The following is a 12,741-nucleotide window of genomic DNA, read 5'->3' on the forward strand; positions in this document are numbered from 1 at the left end:
AGCCAAGGAACTCAAATGAGTTGAAAATCAAAAAGTTCTCCAAATAAATTGGAGAAAATTATAATGTTTTATATTGTTGACATTGTGGCAGGATGATAAGAGGAACTGAAAACGTTACAAAATCATAATGAAATGAAGTTGGCAATGTAAAACGCAAACCATCATCATATTCTTGCTGGATGTTGCTCTGGAACAACACAGAGGAGGCTTTGGGGAGTATTAAGTTTGTTTTGGAAAAACTGCCACAAATTGAGAGGATCAAGTACAAGCAAAGTGAACCTCAGAAACAGCAACACCATTTTCTAAAAGCTCTCTTGGTCAGAAGATCTTCGAAAGATAGATCTTCAAATGCCCAAACAGATTGAAACATGTGTGACACAGGACAGCTCTGAACAAGCAGCTTCATTGCTGAGGTGAGACATGGCTGCACAGCAAAGCACATGTGTGTCAATGACTTCCAGACGCTGAAAATAAAAGCCCAGACAAGAAAGACAATTTGTGCTTTGTTTGACATAGGGCAGTTTACTATGTGGAAATTTTATTCCATACAAATAATGAAGATAAGGACACCAATGTAACACAGATGCGCTAAAGTACCAAGGGATTCACCCCTTGCTCTAGGGGGAACACATGAGAGACCACTGAAGCTTGTATGAGCAAGAGCCATAGTTCACCTCCAGGTACTCCTTTCTTTACAAATGTTCTCACAATTAAAAAGATGATAAAACTCATAGTAATTTACAAGCACAAAATCTAAATGGAGTTTGTGCATCTCAGCATAGTTTTCATAAAGGAAACATGGTGCTTACTTTGTAGAAGAAATTGGTTCTCCCGACTGAGCCAATTTTTCCGGTGTGGTTCATGAAACAAATGTTCCCTTCAGTAGCTCCATAAAGTTCACACATCTTAATGTTTCCGAATCTGTCTAAAAATTGTCTCCAAACATCGCTCCTTATGCCATTCCCCACTGCCAAACGCACCTGGTGATTCTGTTCTCCTTCTCTCTGTTAAAACAAAAGAGTTTTGTTTGTAATTAACTCTAGCTTCCAATTCTCTATCATTGTTTTGTTGTTCTTTAAATGGTGACTATCCTAGAAGTTCAGTAATGGAATATAAGCAAGGTCACTGCTACAGAATTGTGACAATAGCTAATGAAAGTAGCAGTAAGCAAGAATTTATAGCATGTGCCTCCTCATATCTAGACATTGTTCTTTCTAAATTACACATCAATGAAGATCTTGCTTTAGGCAGGTAAGGAAAAGAGAAGAAATATCCAGAGGTAATATTAAATCAGCAAAATAAGATAGAGGAATCAATGTCCGAGGTAATTACAATGTCACATGATTGGTTGATCATTGTATGTCTCAATCTCTTCTCTAACCACCACTAAAATTGTTTTAAAAGAAGCAAGCTATGATGTGCAGATTAATATCTGATGTGGTGGGGTTTTTAAAAGAAAACATTTCTGCAGATGAAGAGGGTCTTTTATTAATAATAATAAACAGTTCATCAGAAAGATAATAACTCTTAATTTATGTTTATCTAATAAAAATTAAACTATTCAAAGCAAAATATTGGCAAATAAAAAGAGAAACAGATAAATCTCAATTATTAGCTTAAATCTCTAGATACTGATAAAACAATCAGGATAAGAATCATAAGAAGAAAGAAGATTAAAGACAATTACTCAACTTGATCTAATTTAATTATGCAAAAATATGACATATCACTAAAGGATTCACATTATTTTTAAGTACCCATGAAATATTTAGCAAAATAGATCAATCACATATTTGGTCTTATAGCAAGTTTAAATCAAATTCAAAGTCCTGTCTGATTTCAATATACGATTTCCTAACTTATAAATAAAAGAAAAAAATTTCCATGGAGATTAGAAAACATTAACTGAAAAGAAACATAAACCAATTAAAATTATGAAATGCAACAAAAACACTTTTAAAAAGTGATAGTATTAAATATTTTAAAAACCATGCAACTTTTTTGTCTTTCATATGTGTATATATTTCTCAAAATCAATATGAAAGGACAAATATCACATAGAAAATTAAACATTTAAAGACAATTCTTCATGATATATAAAAAAAATCATGTGTAAGTGGGAGGGAATACATACCTGACCCTGAGAAGCAAGTTAGAAGCCTATGTCTTGGAAGGTCATCAACCCTAGCAGAAAGTTGCCACTGTGCTTTGACTAAAAGGAGAGGTTTTGCCCATCAACAAGTCATCTAAATGTCTATTTTATATTATCCTCTTTGATTCATGCTGCTCTTAGTCTTGGCTACAGGATCTGGTTTTTAAGGTTGTGGTGAGCAACGGGGAGACCAAAGACCTATTAACATGACAAGAAAGATAAGTTGACTGATCATCTCTGACACATCTGCAGGGCCCAGGAGACATGCCAGGGGAAGAGGCAGATTAAGTATGAGAGCTGCTCTCAGTACTTGTCTGAGAACCCTGGTTCATGGAGATGGCAGCAGGCATACAGTAGAGTAGAAACTCATCCAAACAGAAAAAATCCAAGGCTGCTGAGAGCTCAGCACTAAAGGAGACTTCTAATATGCCTTCTAAGCCTAAGGAAATCTTGTGGAAGAGGGGACAAAATGAACGAAAAAGCTAATCTGAGGAGAGGTGTGCTCTCAGGCATTTTGCTTCCCACAGAGACTGACTGGTGCATTCATAATCCCAGAGTAGAATGGAGGCAAGGAGAAAGGAACATAAGAATATAATCTGACAGGAAAATGACCATTTTCCAATGTGTTCATATATTAAAGTTCTTAATAAAAATTAATATGTGATTATTAATGTCATGATAATACTATATTGGACTGTCTTTTATTTATTTTTATTTAATGTTCTTTATTTTAGAGAAAGAGAGAGAGAGGAAAAGAGAGAATTAGCACATTAGGGCCTCAGCCACTGAAATGGAACTCCAGATGCTTGCACCATCTAGTGGGCATGTGCTACCTAGCACTTGCCTCACCTTTGTGCATCTGGCTTATGTGGGATCCGGAGAGCTGGATGTGCATTTTTGGACTTCACAGGCAAGTGCCCTAACTGCTAATCCATATCTCCAGCCCTAAACTACCTTTTAAAGGATTCTTTTTTTTTTTTTAATCAAACAATTTGGAATCAACATAGAATTTTTGTGTCATATAGAAAATTATTTTATATTGCAAAATAAGAATTCTGGGAGACAATTTCAGATTTAACAGATGGACTTATTTGTCAGTAGCCTCTAAAGTGATAGGGAAATTCCCAAGGATGGCATCTTGCCATGGTGGCACAGACCTGTGCCACCAGTATATCATCTACCTGGGCTCGCCTTGCATTGCCCTCTGAGGACATGTGAAGACAGGAGACTGCTGTAGGTATTAGATATGAGGTGAAGGTTATGGAGCACTCTATGCTGTGAGTAACAAACTTACAAAGAGATTTGATCCCATTGCTTCTTTAGCAGTCTTTTGAAAACCATGCTGTTATTGCTTAAGGGTTTGCCAAAGTGTGGAGCAGTAATTTTTCCCCAGATCCAGGAATCCAATAAGTGTATGAAAAGATAATTAGTCATCAAAGAAATATAAATCAAAGTTCCATGGGATGACAATAAGCATAAAATATACTCCACATTTCTTTTTAGCACTGTAAAATTTTCACTAGGTGTTGGCAAGGATTTGGGGAAATTGTACTCCATTTGAAGGTGGAATATGAATAGCACCATGATTTTGAGTGAAGGTTTGGCAATAGCCATGGATGCTCAACATATGGCTATAATATAGTGTAACAACCCTGTTCCTGATTGAACAACCTGAGAAATATGCATATACATATGCCAAAAGACACAGATGATTATACAAATTGCATCACTTTTCATATCAAGTCTCAAAGGTAAGCAATACCAATCTCACAAAATAGATTTTCTTTTAAAATAACCATTTACAAGTATGTGTTAGCAGTATAATAATATATTTACATTTCTACTGTTGCCACTCAATTTGTCTCAAAGAGAAGCTAGAAATATTACAAACATACTATCTTATAATTTCTATAGGCTGTTTGCTCAAACTGGTTCAACTGATTTGTGTGTTCCTGAACCACAAAGCTGAAATAAGAGTGTGGACTGGCTGGGTCTTTTCAGAAGCTCTTGGAGGGATTCACTTCTAAGCTCATTCGGGGTCTTGGCAGAGTCTAGTTTGTTGATGTGGGGCTGTGATTCTTCTCTGAGCTCTCAACTTGGGACATCCTTAGATTCCAGGAGCTTCTCTCCAATCATGGCACATAGATCTTTGAGCCAAAAATAACGCATCGCTTCCTAAGTCAAGCTTCAAAAATCTCCAATGTTCAATAGAGGCACGCCGGTTATGTGGGTAACCAGCTGCTCTGGCATTGGACATGAAGCCTTCTCAGAGGGAGGAAACTCATACCTAATAATGGGAATCAAGTCAGAATCTCATGGGTAAGAAATTCATAGAATCTAGAGACAAGACTCCACTTCTCTTTGACCAAGAAGAGTGGGATGGCACATCACAATTTTTTCAAATAATTATGCTTATCCCCTTTAGTCCAAACTGTCTTACTCTTGGCTACTTATTTTATAGTTGGCAGAGGAATGTGGAGAGATACTGGACCCATCAATATGACAAGATAGCCACAAGAGAGGTCACCTCTACCACATCTGCTGAGGCCCACGAGACATTTCAGGGGAAGCTGCAACATGAACATTACCATCTCTGCTAGCCCAACACCCAGCTCCAAGGAGCTAGCAATAGGGACTGTGGTCACTCAAAACTTATTAAAGCAGAAATCCAAAGGCTACAGAGAATACAACGCTAAATCAGACATCTAACATGTCCACCAAGGCTCAGAAAACATTGCAAAAGAAGATTCTAAGAGCCACAGAGTAGGTAGGATTAGTCAAAGGCACACTCTCTTTGGCCCCCTACAGAGACTGAGAACTTCAGGATCATGGAGTGAATATCAATAACCTAATTGAGAAAGGTTCTCAGGAGAACAGGAGCAGGGGCAGGGGGCTATAAGAATATACCCTTTTGAAAAATAAAATTTAATTTTAAAACACCTCCTCTTTTCCTCTGCTGATTCTTCATTCCTTGCTGTCATATAAGAGTTATGACATAAGATTGCACTTACCTGAACAATCGGTTAAAATTGCTATTATTATTTTTTATCTTTATTTATTTGTGAGAGAAGGAGTGAAAGGGAGGCAGAGAGAGAGAGAGAGAGAGAGAAAGAGAATGGGCTTCTAGCTATTGCAAACGAACTCCAGATGCATGTGTCACCTTGTGCATCTGGTTTACATGGGTTCTGAACTTGGGTCCTTAGGCTTTGCAAGCAAGTGACTTAACTGCTAAGCCATCTATCTCTTCAGACAAAAATTGTTACTGTTATTGATGATGAACTCTAAGTTTATACTGTAAGCACTCTGTCTGATATTCATTTTCCTGTGAAAAGACAAAGACACTGGGGATAGGGAAATATTGAACTCTCCTGTACTTAGCATGAGCAAAGGACTGTCCACCTCACAGCCAGCCATACCACCATTATGTTAGCACCAGCTGTCATGAATGCTCCGCAAATGCCTTGAGTTAAATATGCACAGATTACAGCTGATTTCTCTGGCTCCTAAAGGTACAGCCCAGATAGGGCAAGTTGAAACAGTTTGTACAATTTTTTTTTTAAATTTTGGTTTATTTTTATTTATTTATTTGAGAGCAACAGAGAGACAGAGAAAGAAAGAGGAAGACAGCTTCCAGCCACTGTGAATGAATTCCAGATGCATGCGCCACCTCGTGCATCTGGCTAACGTGGGTCCTGGGGAATCAAGCCTCGAACCGGGGTCCTTAGGCTTCACAGGCAAGCGCTTAACTGCTAAACTATCTGTCCAGCCCCAGACATCTTATTATCAGGCATTAATAAACTCTGATGACCAGCCCCCCCGCCCCAGCCATTTCCATCAGAGAGCAAGCCAGTGATTGGTCCAAAATAAAAGCCTCAGTGATATTGAATATTGATAAGAGGCAAAGCTGTGATTGGCCCAAAGTAGTGGCGATGATTGGTCCACAACAACTGGCTGAGATTGGTCAGAACATCTCCAGTGGGGGCACCCTAAAGCAAGCTGCTGGGGCTGACTCAGGGAGTTGTCTGAGAGACAGTGCTGTGCTGCACCTCTTATTATTGTAGCATTGGGCTCAAGAAAGGCTTCTCTGGAGTGGTCTTTCCCCCTACTTCCAGAAGAGCAACATGAACAAAGAAGCAGCAGAGAGAAGCAATGGAGGCAGTCGCTTGAAAGCAGAAAGACTTGGCAGAAGCCTCTAAGTGTTGGACAGCTAATCAGCAGTTTGGGCCCACACCTGCCCAGCAGTGTCTATAGGAGCAGCTGAGGTGAGCCTGGCACTGTTAAGCAACACACCCACTTGGCAACGGGCACACTTGCCTGAGTGAGTCCTGTTCCTGGCACTCAGTTCACCAAACCCTAAATGACAGTGAGCCCCATAGCTCACTCCCATAATACCATCAGAGGCAGGCTCCCCAAGATGATCTAACTGTGGCCAGTAAGCTGTGGGAGATGTCACCTATCCAGCTAAGAGCTGATATAGCTGTAAGAGTCTAAAAGCTTCCAGGGCAGGAGGAAGTAGAGACGTGAGGACAGGGGATGAAGAGCTGGCTAAGGAAGGATAGACAGCCATAACGGAGTCACAGAAGAGGACCTGAAGACCCTAGTCTCCAGAAGTTCCAGAGAGAGGTCAAGTCTCAGAGGACTCAGCTCCCAGGCTGAGAGCTGGAAGACTAGTGGCTTCCAAGGGCCAACAGTTCCTTTACTGTAGGCTCTGCAGGGACTATAATGCGTGTGCAACTAAAGTTCGTTACACCTGAAGCCTGCATGGACACTGTGACAACCTGCGGTGCCCCTCCCCCCACTCACTACTCCCTTGCTTAATGAGGTCAAATGCCGAGGGAAGCGAGCTGCTGCAAACCCACATATGAGGAGCTTGTCCTTCCTGCCCATGACCCTACCAGGGGGAGAAGAAGGATCTGCAGCCAGTGGATTGGTGACAGGCAGAAACCAATGGAGATAAATTATACACATAGTGTCATACATGATAAAAGACCAGGGACATGCACACACATACACACAAGTAGGAATTAAAATTATTCTGACTCAAAAGTGCCAAGATACACAAGCTATACATGCTATACATACAATGAAAACTCAAAGTAGAGACCAAGAATTGAGACAAACACAGAGAAGTCAGGGCGTAGAAAGGGCATGAGCATGTTTGAACACCCATTTCACAGGTTATTGTATTAGTTCCCTTAATCAGCATGATCGCCTAATAACATAAGACACAGTATTACAGTTTGGCACATGGAGGTCATGATTTTCATCCAGTCTCAAGGGCACATGCCAATTATGGACAGAATCCAGGGTGTGCTGGGAAGGTAGAGGCAGGAAAGGAAGATCGGGATTTCAAGACCAGCTTCAGCTATATGCCAAGTTCAAGACAGCTTGTACTATATAAAATCTTATCTCAGAGGCAAAATGAAAACAAAAGGAAAAAATGGGGGGGCAGGGAAATAGTTCAAAGGAGACACTCCTCATTCACAGGTTGGTTTGTAGCAGCTTGCTTCCCTCGGCATTTGGCATCATCAGGCAGGGGAGCAGCAGTCAAGTCCTCTGAGACTTGACTCAGTAGCTCAGCAAAATTGTCTTCCTTGCAAACACGAGGACCCGAGTTCAACCCCTAGCATGCAAGTAAAAAGCCAGATGTGGTGGTGAGCTCCTAAAATCCTAGCACTGGGGAGGTGAAGACAGGAGGGTCCCTGGAGCTCCATGGCCAGCCAGTCTAACCTAATTGATTAGCTTCAGGACAATGACAAATCCTGTCTGAAGAGAAAAAAAAATAGAGGTGGATGGCGTCCCTTAAGATAATACCCAAGGTTTTCCTCTGACCTATACACACATACACACACACACACACACACACACACACACACTGATGTGTGCCCATGCAAACATGTATACAAGCACATCAAATCCATCCCAAACTTTAAGTAACTAAAAGAATTTTTAAAAAAAAAAAAAGACTGAATTTCAATGAACAAAAGTTAGTTATAGAAAAGCTTCATGTGTGGCAAAAATAGATATCTGCTGTGTCCTTCACTCTACTCCACTATGCAGGGCACTGTCCAGAGTGGTGTCAAGTGGAAACTCTTTGTGGAGCTGCCTGCCATGGAGCAGGGAGCTTTGGGGATGCAGCTTGCATAAGGCATCACCCATGCTGGGCTGGGCCTTTCAGTAATATAGTTGCCTTGGAATCATCCTTGTTCTGTAAAATCATCTAATGGATTCATCCATTCACCAAGCTAGACATGGGTGGAATGATTTCCTGAATTGATCTGCAATCAGTACCCTATCTGGGGTGAACGGACATATGTCCATGGCTGTCCAAGAAAAGTTATGCAGCGGTGTATGAAGAAAGAAGCAGAGAGTGGGGAGACCGGATCTAAAGAGCATCAAAATCAGAGCTTTATTTTAGCAAGACTGTCCCCATGGACTCAGCAACAGCAAACTATCAAAACGTAATTTGGTAGTTTTACCCCTTATTTAATGAATCTGAAAAAGCACGCAAAATCTCTTTCAACTTTACTGTTGAGTGCTGGCATATTCACATACACATGTAGAGCAGGTTATTTCCCAATACACAGAAACACTCATTTAATCCTCATCATTTAAAGTCCCTCTGAAGAAAGGGAATTTACTGAATGGGTCAGAGCTTTTAACACAGATACCCCAGGGGCTCACATTTTAGTAGCTATTGCCCTCTAGTTTCAGTACCAGGCACTAGACTGTTGTGACAAATAGTCACAAAGCTGTCCCACCTTTAACTGAAGCTGGGCTTTCTTTAGCAAAGACCAATGGCCCCACAGAGGAGGGCCCTCAGTCGAATGTGAGCATGGGAGGGGAGATGTAAGAGTAAAACATTTTTAAAGATAAAATAAGATGAATAAAATAAACTAAAATAAACAAGTTCCCCAGTAAGCTGCTATCCTGTGAGGCAGAAGCTGACTGCAAGTTTTCTCCTACAAGGTCAACCAGTTCCTCAGAGGAGCAGTCTCTTTCTTCCAGAGCACAGGTCCTGGTTCCATCCTACTCCAGGAGACCCGAGCACTCCCATGCTGGATGTCCTCTTTTGATGCCAAAGAAAAGTGAGAGCTTATCTTTACACAGAGGAACTTCTTGTGCAACTTTAAGTTTTGAGGAAATGAGAAGGCTTGTTGCTGGGAGTGTGGGGGAGACTCAGAAAAGAGACATAATAAAAAAAAATAGTAAGTCATATCTGGCACTAGCCCAGTATAAGTAGCTTTCTTTTTTTTTTTTTTTTCTTTTCTGGTTTTTCAAGGTAGGGTCTCACTCTAGCCCAGGCTGACCTGGAATTCACAATGGAGTCTCAGGGTCGCCTCGAACTCACGGCAATCCTCCTACCTCTGCCTCCCAAGTGCTGAGATTAAAGGCATGATCCACCAAGCCTGGCTTATAAGTAGGTATTTAATGCACAGGATTTCATTCCTCGGACCTCATCTGAAATATTAACAGATGTTGAGAATCTTGGTCCTTCCATCTTAAGTCTATGCAAGATCCCTTTTTTTTTTTTTTTCCTGAAGCCTGCTGATAATAATATATTCATATATGTCACAGCAGCATGTCTATGTATCGCAAAGAACACTTGTGTATTGCAGTAGTTGTCTTTCTTGGCAGACACTCTAATATCACACAGAAACAATCATACAGGGCATCAAGTAAGTATTACAGAAGGCAGTGACATCCAAGGGAGACAAGACGGCAGCAAACCATGGGTAAAGAGAGCTGACTTTCTTGTTCTGGGCAGGAAGGGAGTGGGAGAAGGGGATGGAAGTACCTCTTGAAGAATGCATGGAGATCGTGTAGAAGGGAATCCTGCAAGGCTAAGAGAACATAGGCTTCAGCTGCCCATTCATGACTTTTCTTGTTCTTTTTCTAAATATTTTATTTTGATTTATTTTGACAGAGAGAGAGAGAGAAAGAGAGAGACAGCATGCCAGGGCCTCTAGCAAATGAACTCCAGATGCATGCACCACCTTGTGCATCTGGTTTATGTGGGTCCTGGGGAATCGAACCAAGGTCCTTTGGCTTTGCAGGCAAATGCTTTAACCGCTAAACAATCCCTCCAGTCCCAATTCACGACTTTTTCTGACTGATTCTCAATCCTGGGTCAGGGAGACTGTGGTTCCAGGTTCAACAAGCCATTTAAAATAAATGAATGAATAAAGTCCTGAAAATAAATCTGAGATCACAAGCGCTAGAGCCCAAAGAGACCTCACTTATCTCAAGACCCCCTTGTCCAGGTGGAATGGTAAGAGGGCCCTCCATTTGCAGGCCACTTCCTCTTCCATGGCCATGGTGAGGAAAGTAGAAGAAAAGCCCAGGTCATTTGAAGGTGAGCTATAGAACATCCACACGACTCTCAAGACTTGGTAGTGACCAGATGGTTGTGTTAACTCTCCCCATGTACAGATGTATAGATATGAAAGGGTCAAGCATGCCTGAAAACACTAAAAAAATAAATTACACATTCTAGAGCTATAAGGATTCATGAATGAAAAGTCAGGGCTGGAGAGATGGCGTAGCGGTTAAGCGCTTGCCTGTGAAACCTAAGGACCCCGGTTCAAGGCTCGGTTCCCCAGGTCCCACGTTAGCCAGATGCACAAGGGGGTGCACACGTCTGGAGTTTGTTGGCAGAGGATGGTAGCCCTGGCGTGCCCATTCTCTCTCTATTCCTCTATCTGTCTTTCTCTCTGTGTCTGTCACTCTCAAATAAATAAATAAATAAATTTTTTAAAAAAGTTAAAAAAAAGAAAAGTCACCTAAGCAGAGAAAATTAATGCATTTATTTCCAAGCTAGAAAAATTATAAATAAAATTGTAATTTCTCAAATTTAAACACAACGTTTGGCGCCCCTGGCTCAAATATCCATGTATGTATTTGAGAAGCCAAAGAGAATTGGGTTTCACCCCCAATATTTTTAAAAAGTAGGTCATGGATATCTCTTATAGCTATATTTTCCAGAAATTTTCAGAGAACTACTGTGGTGGTTTGAATAGAATAGATGGCCCCCAATATATTCAGTTGTTTATTTATTTGTAGGTTGCATCTGCAGCCACCTGGCTGGAGGCAATGTCACTGGGTGGATCTTAAGTTGTGGTGGTGGGTTTCAGATTTCAATTTAAAGATATGCAAAGTGTGCCTAGCTGGAGTTCCTGAAGTGTGCTGTGGCTTTTGACCTTTAGGCTTGTACTTCTCTCTCTCTGCTTGGTCCTATAAAGGCAGGCCAGCTTCTTCTGCCATTTATGGAACTTCCCCTGGGTCTGTAGCCTTCAATAAATATCCCTTCCTCCATAACTGTGCCTGGTCTGGAAGTTCCTCTCAGTGAACCTGAAGCTGTGTGCTACAACTACATGGACTTCTAATTCTCCATAGAGCATAAACAAAAGGTCACTATTGCATAGCCATAGCAGTGACCAAGAACCATGCATACGTTAAACAGCAGGTTGGAAATATTCCACAAAAAAGCACAAAATACAAATAACTTTCACTTCTAAGATATTATCCTGGCCATTATAGTGCATAAAGATGTGAGCTGCACATATTTAAGTTTATAAAATTTTGTAACATGGATGTGTGCACTCAGTCACTCAATAGAATTCTTACATGATTCACCTATACTTCTCCTAGATACGCCATCAAAAGATAATGAGCAGCATGCTGCAGAGATCCGTGCCTTCTCATGCCCATTGCTGCTCTTCACAGTAGTCAAGCTATGGAACCAGCCTAGATGTCCATCAGCAAATGACTAGGTAAGCAGAGTGTTGTACAAGTTCACAACGAACTTGTGTTCACTGTAAAGAAGAATTAATTCATGACATTAACAAGAAAGTGGATGGAACTGGAAATCATTATGTTAAACAAAATGAGAGAGATTTGAAAGAAATACTGCAGGCTCTGTCATATATGCAGTCTCTCTCTCTCTCTCTCTCTTTCTGTGTGTGTATCTATGTGGGTAGAGTAGAAAAAAAAAATCTATGAGAGGGGGAAGAGGCTTCACGGGAGGGGAAGGGAAGGACAAGATATGCTATTGTAATACGTACATAATGAGAGCAGGTTGACAAAGGGGGGCCATCAAGAAAGGTACAGTGGAGAGAGCAGTGAGGATGAATACAGGCAGAGGATAATGATACATATGTACAGAAATATCATGCAGATATCCATTTCTTTGTGTGCTAAAAAAAATTAATTAAAATACATATATCTAAGCAAACAGCCTTGCAGTAATGATGATCCTCTTACAGCCAGAAAGGAAATAAAAATAGCTGGGCAATGATTTACAAAGAAGATTTAAATAATAAGCCAGGGCTGGAGGGAGGGCTTAGCAGTTAAGGTGCTTGCCTGTGAAGTCTAAGGACCTATGGGGCTCCACTCTTCAGATCCCACTTAGGCCAGAAACACAAAGGTGAAGCAAGCGCAAGGGCGCACATGCCCACTAGGTGGCGCAGGTGCCTGGGGTTCCATTGCAGTGGCTGAGGCTCTAGTGCACCAACTCTCGTTTTCTTTCTCTCTGTCTCTCTATCTCACTCTCACTTTCTTTAAAAAGACATAATAATAAGTCGTTGTGG

At 40.9% G+C, this 12,741-nt stretch overlaps 1 protein-coding gene across 1 annotated transcript in view; it reads right to left on the bottom strand.

Annotated features, from left to right (window-relative positions):
• Window positions 1-12,741, bottom strand: part of Slc27a6 (solute carrier family 27 member 6) — a 54,817-nt gene that overhangs the window by 20,029 nt on the left and 22,047 nt on the right. Inside the window, exon 6 of the mRNA XM_004651523.2 lies at window positions 810-1,004. Coding sequence (XP_004651580.2) covers window positions 810-1,004 — 195 coding nt within the window. The remainder of the gene's footprint in view (window positions 1-809; window positions 1,005-12,741) is intronic.

This window comes from Jaculus jaculus, chromosome 14 (genome assembly GCF_020740685.1).
Source record: "Jaculus jaculus isolate mJacJac1 chromosome 14, mJacJac1.mat.Y.cur, whole genome shotgun sequence".
Lineage (NCBI taxonomy): Eukaryota > Metazoa > Chordata > Mammalia > Rodentia > Dipodidae > Jaculus > Jaculus jaculus.